This window comes from Balaenoptera musculus, chromosome 9 (genome assembly GCF_009873245.2).
Source record: "Balaenoptera musculus isolate JJ_BM4_2016_0621 chromosome 9, mBalMus1.pri.v3, whole genome shotgun sequence".
NCBI lineage: Eukaryota > Metazoa > Chordata > Mammalia > Artiodactyla > Balaenopteridae > Balaenoptera > Balaenoptera musculus.
The window spans coordinates 28,217,454-28,231,292 of NC_045793.1; the positions used below are offsets into that span (position 1 = coordinate 28,217,454).

The 13,839-nt window shown below is 35.8% G+C and overlaps 1 protein-coding gene across 1 annotated transcript in view; it reads left to right on the top strand.

Annotated features, from left to right (window-relative positions):
* Positions 1–13,839, top strand: part of IQUB (IQ motif and ubiquitin domain containing) — a 67,144-nt gene that overhangs the window by 39,215 nt on the left and 14,090 nt on the right. The window contains exons 9-10 of the mRNA XM_036862821.1: positions 5,742–5,912; positions 8,284–8,460. Of these exons, the coding sequence (XP_036718716.1) occupies positions 5,742–5,912; positions 8,284–8,460 (348 nt within the window). The remainder of the gene's footprint in view (positions 1–5,741; positions 5,913–8,283; positions 8,461–13,839) is intronic.

A 13,839-nucleotide genomic window follows, 5' to 3' on the forward strand; every position in this document is an offset into this window, starting at 1 on the left:
TCATCACTGCGCACTGTGTTCCTTATGTGTCTGATTGTTAACCTTAAGAGGACAGCATGGACCCAGGGCACAAGAAGGAGCTGGCGGCCTCTCAGGTGCCGATGGACAGGGAGGATGGGTGGTACTTACCTTCCTTATTTAAGGCTGAACCTTGTACAGGATTTCCTGCTTGTGCTTCATCTGCTGCTTTGTTTCCTATAAGCAATTTTAAAGTCTTGTTGTAAATACTTATACAATGTCTATTCTTCATTATGCCTGCACACCCCTCACCCCACCCCCCAACCTCCAGCTTCATGTCTAGCATTGTCCCTAAACATGTTTTGAATTATAGGGAATCCAAAGGTAGATCAAGTCCCAACATATAAAAGCGCCTCTGGAGTCGGTTGATGATGATTACTCTCTGTCATGAAGTATAACTTTCTAAGAAGTTCTTTACATTTCACCAAAAAAAGATGAGATGGGGAGATTTTGTTCATGAGAATTCCTGTGAGGAAGGAAGATTTTTTTTTTTTCGGTAAATACTTTGATAAGTTTTGGGGTAGAATCTGAGACCCTAAAGGATCCTGAGTATGGGAAGAATTGCTCTATCCCAGGAAAATGGAGGTTTTCGAGTGTTGCCAGGAGAGAGAGTAGAGGGAGGACACAGTTAGAAGGCAGTGGGACACAATGTGGCTTCTTGTAACTTCATTAATTATATCACTAATAATTGAAATATTAAGTGCAAGATGATTTTTTTTTTTCATAAGAGGAAAAGGAGCAAGAGAAATGACTGGGCCTTAATGACTGATTCAGGGCAGCACACAAAGATGCGAGATCAGAAGATGGCAGGAAGGATGGAAAAGTTAGCCACAAGAACTTGTAGAAATCAAGGGAAAGGCTTTTTGTGGGTCATAGGTTTTAGAATTGGGGTTCTGAACCTGTGGTCACCCCAGCTGATAAACCAGTTAATCTCACCAATCCCCAGGCTAAGACTTAGAGGAAATGGACATTTTAGCTGATACAAGAGAATTTTACCTCAGTTTTGACCAAAGTGTTATACAGGGCAAGACAAACACAACCACGGAATGGAACAACTGCAATTGAGGTCAATCCCCAGTCCATTACGTAGCCTAATTAGTCCATTCTTTAAAAATATTGACCAACGGTGACTTTTGACCTGCTTTTAACCTGTTATAGTAAATTGTGAAAACTTTGTTATTCTAATACAAAGTCATTTAAATCACTTTTTTGTATATGATGCCATAATAAACATCATAGAAAACAATTAAGGTAGATTTTATAGTCTTTTGTTGTAAATACTTATACCAGTTCTATTCCGTTTTATGCCTGTCTGTCCCACCCTACCCATGCCTAGCATTGTCTCCAATAAATATTCAGGAGGAGTCAGCGTTGATTTCATGAAACTTGAAGTAACTTATTCTACAGTTTTTTTGATTGCTAAGAAAAAACAGCTTATAAGTAATCCCTGAGGCTAGATAAGGTCAGAGTTTTTTCAAGTGTTAACCCTAACAACCAGGGCCATGATGCGGATTTTAAGATCCACATTTAGCACCATAACATATAGATATGTAAAGAGAATATTTACTTTCCCATAATATGGAAATAACTCTGGAAAATAAAATTTTATGGTTTGGTTTCAGTTTAACTTCAATGTGTCTAAGTATTATGTAGTGTATTGAACTAATATTTTATTTTTTATCTTCTTTTTTTAAAAAATTTATTTATTATTTATTTATTATTTATTTTTGGCTGTGTTGGGTCTTCGTTTCTGTGCGAGGGCTTTCTCTAGTTGTGGCAAGCGGGGGCCACTCTTCATCGCGATGCGCGGGCCTCTCACTATCGTGGCCTCTCTTGTTGCGGAGCACAGGCTCCAGATGCGCAGGCTCAGTAGTTGTGGCTCACGGGCCTAGTTGCTCCACGGCATGTGGGATCTTCCCAGACCAGGGCTCGAACCCGCATCCCCTGCATTGGCAGGCAGATTCTCAACCATTGCGCCACCAGGGAAGCTCTGTTTTTTATCTTCTTATCCTGGACACAGAATTTCTCTGAGTAATGAATGATTACTATTTTAAATTAGTCCAATAAAAGCACTGAACTAATCAGTTATTAGGGATTCTATACTAAGCCTTCATTCTCCATAAAAAGTTTAATGTAAAGATTTTTGAAGCATTAGTTAAATAATTTGTAATTTTATCACATCAAACATTGACATCCACAGGTTGTCAAATGTTAAAAACTCATAAATTGACAGAGGTGAAGAAATTCAGGTCAAGAAATTTGAATGAAAAATCATCAGCCAATTTCTAATATATCTTGGGTACTGCTTACCCAAACTGTGTAAAGAGACAATTTGAATTTCTGCAAGAGGTTTTCCCTAGAGTCAAGGCCATTTATTTCTTTGATTCTCTTTGATTTACACACCACTTCTCACAATCACAAGCTAAAAAACTGCAATCTACTTTAGCTGTGTCATTTAATTTTTTTTCTCCTTACTCAGGTGGCCAACAGGTAATGAGATAGAAAAATGCAACCAGCTCTTGCCTCTCTCTGAGCGCCACAGTCCACAGGGGTGTCCTCTATGGATGGACAAAACCACTTCGCTGTGTAAAAGAAAAGTTGATCACTACCCAGTAGCTCTGGGGGGTTAGTGTTATTCTTAATTTGTGCCCTGAGGGTCTAGAGTATTAATTTAGGAGAAAGAAAAGACCGCCTCTCACAGTGCAGCCATTTCTTCTCTTTTGTGGAAGCTTGCTGCTCTCAAGGTTTTTGTTACCTCTCCACCTTCCCTTCCTCAAAATGTGCCTTCCTGCTGTTTTTCTGTTCCTCTCCTCCAGAGTCTATACTGTTTCATTTGTTGGCAGCTAAGTGGAATTTATTATGCTCCTGTTTTCTGAAGCAATTTAAGAACATGATTGTTGTACATTTCTTATTACAGCCACAGCATTCAAAGAAAATAAGGCATAGAAAGAGAAATAAGCAAAGTTGACATTTTCCTGCATCAGAATAAAAAAGATACCTTAAGACCTGCAATCAAAGAAGCTTAGACTTGAAGACCAGGTTATCAGTGTTGGCAGAAATAAATCCAAATATAAAAACAACTTTGCCAAGCAGATTTTTTTAATGTCATTTCAGTGCTTACACTAGGGAACTCAAACTTCAAATCTAGGAATCTTTGACTGTATCACTCAGTTCCCTTTAATCTGGCTAACTCCTAGTTATTCTTCAGGTTTTAGCTTAGATATTATTTTCTTTTCACCAGTTAAGTGCTTCATATCAAACTGTAGTTACCTGTTTACCTGCATCATCAAGCATAATCAACTTTTATTTTAATTATTTATTAATCTTTCTATGCTCTTAGATTTAAGAGTTCATGAAATTAGAATTTATCTACTTGCTACCTAGTACACTGACCAATTTATAGTAAACAAAATAAATATTTATTGAATGAATGAATGAATACTGTAGGCCCTGTGAAATATGTAAAACTACATAAGAAATTTATTTCTTATAATCTGTAAGGAGAAATAGAGTTATAATTATAGAACAATTTGGATCCAAATTGCATTGCCCCACTGCATACTGTGTGTGTGTGTGTGTGTGTGTCTTTACAAGTACAATAGGACAGATAATAGTGATTTCAGTGGTTTCAAACCATAGTAGTTAGGAATCTTTGTAGAAAAGTTAGGATTTAAGTTAAAAATTGAAGGGTAGAAACGATTTGGATGTTAAATATATTTGGAAAAAATCCAAGGTATTACTATATCACAGTATCTTAGATGGGGCTAAAATCTTGGAGGGAAGGTAGAGTTAAATCAATACAACAGCTGAAAAAAACCACAATAAAGTAGATGAACTAAGCATTTCATTAAAAGGTTATTGTACTTGGATTATTACAAATGAAATAACTTATCAGCCTGAAGAGCTAAAGGTATTGTTCAGTTTACTGGAAGAAGGGAAATTACATTTAATAGAGCCACCCTGAGGAAAACTGTGTGCAAAGATTAAGGCTTTAGACTTTAGAATATTGCTATATGAAACTTAGCCTAAGATTGCTTATTCCTTAAAGGTTTTAAAAAGAGCTTTGCAGCAAACATTAGATTTCAGTAACACTCTGAGGCCTACCCCAAACAAGGCTGTATCCATTTAAAACAATATATTTTTAAAATTTCTAAGTGATAATAATTAAATCATAAAATATTTTCTTATTGAGCTATTTCCCTTTTATAATCCTTAATAAATTTTATTAATTTTATCAATCTGCTAATTAACTCTATATTATTTAATATTAGATTTATGCCTTAAAAATGGAAACTAATTATAGGGCTGCAGCTTCTCATTTGCTAGATTAAAACTAGAACTGAGGATCTAAAGTTTCTGATAAAGATTCCTAGCTCTGCACAACATTCATTTTACCTTTGGTCAGAAAATGATGCCATTACTTTGAAAACATATCAAATATAGTTGTTAAATTGTAGCTTTGTAGTTTTCAATGTAATTTAGCTAATATGAAATGTAAAAAAAAATTAAAGGTAAATTGAGGCTGTAACTAAAAATTCATACTACTGTCATACTAAATACAGCCTTAAATGGTTTCTCTATTTGGCTATTCTACATTCCTGATGATTTATTCTGATACATGGGCTTCTATTTAAACTTTAAATTATATCAAATCTAAGATTTAAATGCTTGCAAGTATGGCATAAATTGGACTACAGGTCTCCAAAGCAATTACCAATCAGGCTACAAAAAATACAGCATTTGGACAGTTAGAAATTGTGATCAACATAGCCTCCTTTTTGATAGATTATAATCAGGGAAAGAAACTGAGCAGCTTTATACCTTAAAAGTAGAAGAGTCAGTGAATTTTCACTGTGCTCTTTCTAGGTCAATGAATCTTCTCTTAAAGTCTCAATAGTTTGGGTAGGAGGCAACAAAAGCACTGGCAAACATAGTCTTTAAATATTTTGTTGTGGTCCTGAATCAGTGGAGGACTCACTCCATTTCCTGTCTCTGAATTCTTAGCCTGGGACTCCTCACATGAGCTTCAGGGCAAGTTAGCTCCATCTTTGACCCTCAGTTCAGGAGACAGGCTATGTTGGGAGGCATCAAGCCAGATTTGGAAATAGGAAGTGAGAATCTTAGCCATTGTCAGGGAGGCAGGGGCCATAGCACTGCTAAAATAGCTAAATACAGCTGTTTCCCTATGGACATCTGCTTTGTGAAGAACTGTGAACTTGTTATAGATTTATTTTTATAGGAAACAGAACTGTAACTGAGTCTCATATTGCTATATCTGTAGGTCTAACACCTTGAGGATTGTAATCATTGTTCCATAAGGGTTGTTCTCAATTGGCAAGGCATGATCAAGACACATTCATACAACTCAATATAATTGAACCAAGTAGATAATTTTTTTAGCATTCTAAATAGCATGCTTTTTTCCCCAGGGGTTATTTCATAAATCCATCAAGCTAACCATCATACTAGTTAGTACAAATTAGTAGCAAATTCTGAATCCTGAGGAAGTGTTTGTACTTCTGCAGACTAAAGCTCTCTCATATTTTTTTTCCTAAATTGTTTTACTTTCCCATGGTCTACAAATTCTTCAAATAATTTTCTTAAGTTTTAGTGATAGTTTTATTCCATAAAGCACATAATAATAAGGTTAACTTATAGTAGAAGGAACAAAATTATTTTTGAAACTTTAATTAACTGATAATTATAAACATATTATTTTTAAGTGTTCAGCTCCAAAGATATGGAGAACATTTGATGGAAAAATAATTGAGATGGATACACAATTCACCATCAGAGCCAGAGAGCTGCAAAACATCTATAACTGCATTATGCTGAAAAATATCTCTCAAGATGAGAGACTAGATGTGCTCTTAACACTTAAACATACTGTGAAGGTACGTTACTTTCTCTTAGTTTTTGGGTATCACTACCACTATCAATAAAAAAATTGAATACTAAAATAAACAAGATGGTTTGTATTAAGTAATTATAAAGATAATAAATGTCTATATATATGAATTTTATTTTGTCAGCAACTATATTGTTTGGGTATAATTGGAGGATATGGTTTATGCATTAACATTTATCTGCAAGTTCTCAAACTATATATTATGACACATACAAAAGTAAATATAACACAATGAATATTCTAAATGTAAATGTATCCTTAACTTTGCAATGAATGCAGATATATATAGCATGAGATTAGTACTCAACTCAGTTCAATAAAACAGCAATTATTGTTTATATATTTTGACACTTTTTAATGAAAATTTTATTTTTTAGCAATTTTAAAGCAGCATTAGTATAAGTATTTTTATCTCCTTTTCCTCATCAGTTATTGATTTAAGGCACTTTAAGTAGTTGAGTAAATGGTTCTTGTTGGAAGGTAAGTCCCCATAGGTCTCTCACATTTCTGCCCATCTTGAAAGCTGAGGCATGGACTCAATTAGGCATTGACTGCCTTTTTTCTGGACAGCCTTTTCAGAGATGTTTGTCAAGTGACTATGCCTTTGAAGCTAGAGATAGGAAGAGAGGGCGAAGCCATAGGTCCAGAGGTGGGAAATAAGCATGGTATCTGTAGAGGGCAATAGAAAGACCAAATTGGCAGAAACGAGAGTACAGGTAGGGAGTACAGTAGAAATATTCTTACCTGACGTAATTAGGACCATTAGCTGGTTAATTAAAAAAGCCAAAGGATGGACTCATAAAAGATAAGTTGCGCATGTCTTAATATGTTTAACCTAATATATCCACATATACATTTATTTAACAATATTTGATGGAGGATTAAGGCTTTTAAGCATGACTCGATTTCTGGCTGTGTTTATTGTGGCTACACAACCTTAGATTAGTTATTTAATATTTCTGAAAATCAGTTTCATCATCTGTAAAATTAGTTGCCTTGAAGATACACATATATATGTGTGTATATATTTATGCATATGTATGTATATAGAATATAAATAAAATATATAATTTATGTGTCTCAATGCTTACAAATAGGGAGCCCTCAATAAATAATAAGTATTATTTTGATGACAGTTGCTAATATAGACCAGTGAATTTTGAACCTGGGTGTATGTTAGAATCATCTGGAGAGCTTGAAAGAGAGAAAGAGATACACAGAGAAAGGGAGAGAGAGTATGAGAATAAATGAATAGGAGTGATATCTAGGCCCCATTTCAGAGCAGTTAAATCAGATTCTCAAGTGTGAGGGCACTGTTAAAATCTTTTAAAATCTTCCCCAGGTCATTCTAATGTGCCCTCAGGGTCAAAGACCACTGATGCAGACTCTTGTATTAGCCATACCAAGTACATATTAAAAAGAAGAGAAGAGCATTATTTTATAGTTACTGACGTTACCCTCTGACTCCTTCATTCAAACTATGGTTTTTGTAGTCCCTCTTGGGCAGTCGGAGCAACTTACTTCTATTTTATTACTTCTAAATCCTTCTACTTTAATCACTTCACTCTTACTTGGGCTTTCTTATTCAATCACCATCATTTCTATTACTTTGTTAAAGATTATTGTGAATTATATAAACATGCAGAAAAAAATGCATAAAATATACGTGTATAGTTGAGCAAATATAAAACCACCAATCTTGTTACTGCCCTCTGGCCCCAAAACAGGACATTGCCAACGTCCCCCTTTCTCTTCATATTTGCAATTCACCCTCTCGTCCTCTAAAAGTAATTACCATACAGACTTTCATGGTAGTCATTTCCTTGATTTTTCTTCATAGTTACCACCTCTGTACACATCTCTAAATAATACGGTCTAGTGTTGTTTATTTTTGGATTTTATTTAAATGGAATAAGACTGTATGTATTATTTTGTGCCTTGCTTCATTTGCTCAACATTAATTTGTAAGATTTAAACTTGTTACTGTATATAGCTCTAGCTAATTCATGTCCATATATCAGATCATACTCTACTGTATGAATAAGCCATCATTATTTATGTAATCAATTTATTTATGGATATTTAGTTGTTTCTAATTTTGAGCTGGTGTGAACGATGACTCTGTACACATTTTTTAAAGCACTTAAAGTAGAATTGCTGGGTTGTAGATTATGCATATCTTAAGTTCTACTAGATAATGTCAAAATTTTTTCTAAATTAGTGGCACCAATTTATGCTTATGTCAGCAATGTTTCGTTACTTTTGGAATCTAGTTTTCAGTTTGTTTGGGTGATAATTTTAAAAACTAATTAGTGATTTTTAAAATTCTGTACTGAATATGGTTGTGTTTTACACAGGAACATGAATGTAAACTGACTCAGGAAATTCTAGAATTGATTGACAGGGAGGTTGACCTTACGATGAGAGGAGTCAAACATGAGAACCTTGAAGGACTCAGAAAAAGGATTGCAACACTCTTTTTTCATTACATCAAAACACCTCTGTTTAATCCAGAAGTTGCAAGACACCTTAAGGTACTCTACCTTTTCTTCCCTGTATTCCTTTATCAAAATTCTAAGATGTGCTATAGTAAGTTGAAGTATATGCAGATTTTGCTTTAATACTTTACTAGGGGTCCATGTGGAAGACCATCTTATTGGTGAAATCTCCTTTGAATGATATTTTTTATGTTGATAAATGAATCACTTAAATTTTTCTGTTTGTATTTCCAAGCTTGAATTCTCTCCTACCCTCTGGATTAAATATCCAGTTGAATATTACAGTGTGTGGAACACATCATGATCTCTCACGCCATCATGCTTTTCCATGTACTGTTGCTTCTACTTGGAATGCTGTCCCCTACTTTACCCAGCCAACTCCTCTTCATTTTCTAAGACTCAATTCACATGTACCCTCCTTCATTAGGCCTCAGAGAGAGTTAAACTCTTCATATCTGAGATTCTACATGCACCTGTTTGTGTTCCTTTATAATACTTATGACGGAGTTATAATTATTACTGAACAGATACACATAGATATCCTGCGAGAACTTCAAATGTAACACGTATTTGAATTAAACTACCTTTTCCAACTCTAACATGTTTAGGCTTCTTTGGGGATTTTTCTCTCTAAAGCCAAGATAAGTGCCTTATTGCCTTCTCACTTTGCAAAACTATTTAAAACACCTTTAGTAAAGTTTTGGGGGGATTTACTAAAGAATTTGAAACAGCGTTTTGTTTCAGTGATTATGTTTAGACTAATAATCTATTTAAGAAGCTGATTAAACATGTATTTTGCTTTTTTAACATAAACAAAATCTCAATATTTAGTCAAAATTTTTAGAAAAATTAAAATTGTTTCTTATATTCTTTCTTTTTAATGAAGTTTTGAAACTTAACTGTATTGCAAGATAATTTCAAAATATAACAAAAGTTCAAGAGAAGAGTTGACCATTGAATTATTTCTTATTCACATCGGTGTTTCATTTTTCCAAGCTACCTTTTAGTCTTCTATAGACTTACTCAGTTTTTATATGCTTGCAGTAGTATAATAGAATTTAATATTCTATACATTCATATAACATTGTATCATTTTATTCACTTTTTAAATTTACCTTTGGTAAAATTCAATCTTTTTGGTGAGTTTTGACAAATTCAGAGTCATGTAATCAACAGCCAACAGCACAATCAAGATAAAAAATAGTCTTATCACCTCCCCCAAATTCCCTCATGCTGCTACTTTGTAATCAGCCCTTCCCCTGGCTACCTAACCCTTGGCAAACACTGATCAGAATTTTATTTCTATAGTTATACCTAACCTAGAGTGTCACATAAATGGAATGATATGCTATGTATAAGTATACCATGTCTTATTGCACTTCACTTTACTGAGCTTTGCAGATACTGTGTGTGTGTGTTTTTTCTTTTTTCTTTTTTTTTTTTTTTTACAAATTGAAGGTGTGACAACCCTGCATTGAGCAAGTCTGTTGGCACAATTTTTCCAACAGTATTTGCTCACTTTGTGTCTCTGTGTCACATTTTGGTAATTCTCAGAATGTTTCAGGCTTTTTCATTATTGTTATATTTGTTATGGTGATCTGTGGTCACTGATCTTTGATGTTACTATTGTAATTGTTTTGGGGCACCATGGACCTCACTCACATAAAACAGCAGACTTAATTGATGTGTGTGTGTCCTGACTGCTCCACCAACTGGTGGTACTTCCAACTCTCTCCCTCTCCTCAGGTTTCCCTATCCCCTGAGACACAACATTATTGAAATTAGGCCAATTAATAACCCTACAACAGCCTCTAAGAGTTCAAGTGAAAGGAAGAGTTGCACACCTCTCCCTTTAAATTGGAAGCTAGAAAGGATTAAACTTAGTGAGGAAGGCTTGTCAAAAGCTGAGATAGGCCAAAAGTTAAGCCTCTTGCACTAAATAGTTAGTCAACTTGTAAATGCAAAGGAAAAGTTCTTGAAGGAAATTAAAAGTGCTACTTCAGTGAACACATGAGTGCTAAGAAAGTGAAACAGCCCTATTGCGGATATGGAGAGAGTTTGAGTGATCTAGATAGAAGATCAAACCAGCCATAACATTTCCATAAGCCAAAGCCTCTTCCAGAGCAAGGCCCTAACTCTCTTTATTTTTATGAAGGTTGAGAGAGGTAAGAAAGCTGCAGAAGAAAAGTTTCAATCCAGCAGATGTTGGTTCATGAGGTTTAGGGAAAGAAGCTATCTCCATAACATAAAAGTGCAAGGTGAAATAGAAAGTGCTAATGCAGAAGCAGCAAGATATCCAGAAGTTCTAGCTAAAATAATGAAGGTGGCTACACTACGCAGCAGATTTTCAGTATAGATGAAATGGCCTTATATTGCAAGAAGATGCTATCTAGGACTTTCCTAGCTATAGAGAAGAAGTGAATTCCTGGCTTCAAAGCTTCAAAGAACAGGCTGACTCTCATGTTAGGGGCTAATGCAGCTGGTGACTTTAAGTTGAAGCCAGTGCTCATTCACTATTCTGAAAATTCTAGGGTCCTTAAGAATTATGCCCAAGCTACTCTGCCTGTGCTCTATAAATGCAACAACAGAGTTTGTATGACAGCACATCTCTTTCCTACAATGGTTTAGTTAATATTTTAAGCCCACTGTTGAGACCTACTGCTCAGAAAAAGAAGATTCCATTCAAAATATTACTGCTTATTGACAATGAACCTGGTCATGAAGGAGCTCAGATGGAGATGTACAATGAGATTAATTTTGTTTTCATGCCTGCTAACATAGCATTCATTCTGCAGCCTGTGGATTAAGGAGTAATTTTGACTTTCAAGTCTTATTATTTAAGAAATACATTTCATGAAGAGATGTGGCCAAGATGGCAGAGTAGGAAGGCCTGAGCTCACTTCCTCCCTGCAAAATTACAACTATTTACAGAACAAGTATCTATGAGAACAACCTAAAGATGATCAGAAAGGATTTCCCACAACTAAAGATGTAAAGAAGGAACCTCAAGGAGAAGGGTAGGAGGGATAGAGATGTGGTAGAGTCAAGACCCACACCCCTGGGTAGGTGACCCATAAAGTGGGAGGATAATCACAATTGCAGAGGTTCTTTCCAAGGAGTGAAGGGTCCGAACCCACCATTGGGCTCCCCAGCCCAGGGGTTCTGCACCAGGAAGACGAGCCCCCAGAACATCTGGCTTTGAAGGCAAGTAGAGCTTGCATATGGGAAAGCTAGAGGGCTGTAGAAAACAGAGACTCTGCTCTTAAAGGGCATGCACAAAATCTCACATGCTCTGAGTCCCAGCGCAGAGGCAGCAGTTTGAGAGGAGCCTGAGTCAGACCCACTTGCTGATCTTGGAGAGCCTCCTGGCGATGCAGGAGGCAGCTGGGACTCCCTCTGGGGACATAGACATTGGAGGCAGCCATTTTGGAAGCTCATTCTACCACAGAAGACACTGATGCTGTCAAGCGCCATTTAGGAGTCCTCCCTCTGGTCTATTAGCACCAGGGGCTTACCAGCCAACCAGTGGTCTGGCAGCCACCACACAAGGCAGGGCCTGGCAGCCAACAGGGCCAGAGGCCAGCCCTGCCTAACAGCATGACCACAGTAGTTGGCCCTGCCACACAGAAGAGCCCACACAGCCCACACAGGGGCCACTTTTAGAGTATATAGCTCTGGTGACCAGAGGGGAATGTGCTGCTTGGCTCCACAGGACATCTTCTATGTAAGTCCATGTTTTCAAGTTTGGGAAACATAACCGAACTACCTAATACATAGAAATAAATACAGAGAATTAGGCAAAATGAGGAGACAGAGGAATATGTTCCAAACGAAGGCACAAGACAAAACCTCAGAAAAAACTAAATAAGTGAAGATAAGAAATCTACCCAATAAACAGTTCAAGGTAATGATCATAGAGATGCTCAATGAACTCAGAGGAAGAATGGATGAACACAGTGAGAAGTTTAACAAAGGGTTAGGAAATATAAAGATGAACCAAACAGAGCTTAAGAATACAATAACTGAAATAAAAAATACACTAGGAAGAATCAACAGTAGATTAGGTGATACAGAGGAAATGATCAGCAAACTGGAAGACAGAGTAGTGAAAAATCACCCAAGCTCAATGGAAAAAAAAGAAAAAAAGGAATTTAAAAAAATGAGGATAGTTTAAGAGACCTCTGGGACAACATCAAGCATACTAACATCCACATTATAGGGGTCCCAAAAGGTGATGAGAGAGAGAAAGAGGCAGAGAACTTATTTGAAGTAATAATAGCTTAAAGCTTCCCTAACCTGGGAAAGGAAACTGACATCCAGTTTCAGGAAGCACAGAGAGCCTCAAAACAAGATGAATCCGAAGATGTTCACATTAAGACACATTATAATTTAAATGGAAAAAATTAAAGACAAACAAAGAATCTTAAAAGCAGCAGGAGAAAATCAACTAGTAGTATACCAGGAAACTCTCATAATACTATCGGCTGACTTTTCAGCAGAAACTTTGCAAGCCAGAAGGGATTGGCACAATATATTTGAAGTGATGATGGGGAAAAACCTACCACCAAGAATATTCAACTTGACAAGGCTATTGTTCAGATTTGAAAGAGAGATAGAGGTTTATAGACAAGCAAAAGCTAAAAGAATTCAGCATCACTAAACCACCTTTACAAGAAATGTTAAAGGGACTTCTCTGAGCAGAAGAGAAAAGACCACAACTAGAAATATGAAAATTATAAAAGGAAAGATCTCATTGGTAAAGGGAAACATACTGTAAAGATAGGAGATCAACCACTTATAAAGCTAGTAGGAAGGTTAAAAGACAAAAGTAGTAAAATCATCTATATCCACAATAAGTAGTTAAGGGATATACAGAACAAAAAGATGTAAAATATGATGTCAAAAATATTAAACATGGCAGTGGTGGGTAGTGAAGTAAAAATGCAGGGTTATTAGAATGTGTTTGAACTTAAGAGATCATCAACATAAAATATATGTGTTGTTATATATGAACCTCATGGTAACCACAAAACAAATACCTATAATAGATACACACACAAAAGAGAAAACAATCCAAACATAACACTAAAGGTAGTCATCAAATCATAAGGGAAGAGAGCAAAAAAAGAAAGGAACAACAAAAACAACAATAAAAGACTACACAACAACCAGAAAACAGTGGACAAAATGGTTATAAGTACATTCCTATCAATAATTTCTTTAAATGTAAATGGACTAAATGCTTCAATTAAAAGACATGGAATGGCTGAATGGATAAAAAAAAACCCAAGCCCCGTGTATATGCTACTTACAAGAAACTTACTTCAGATTTAAAGAAGCAGACAGACTGAGAGTGAAGGGATGGAAGAGGGTATTCCAGGCAAATGAAAGCAAAAAGAAAGCTGGGGTAGCAAT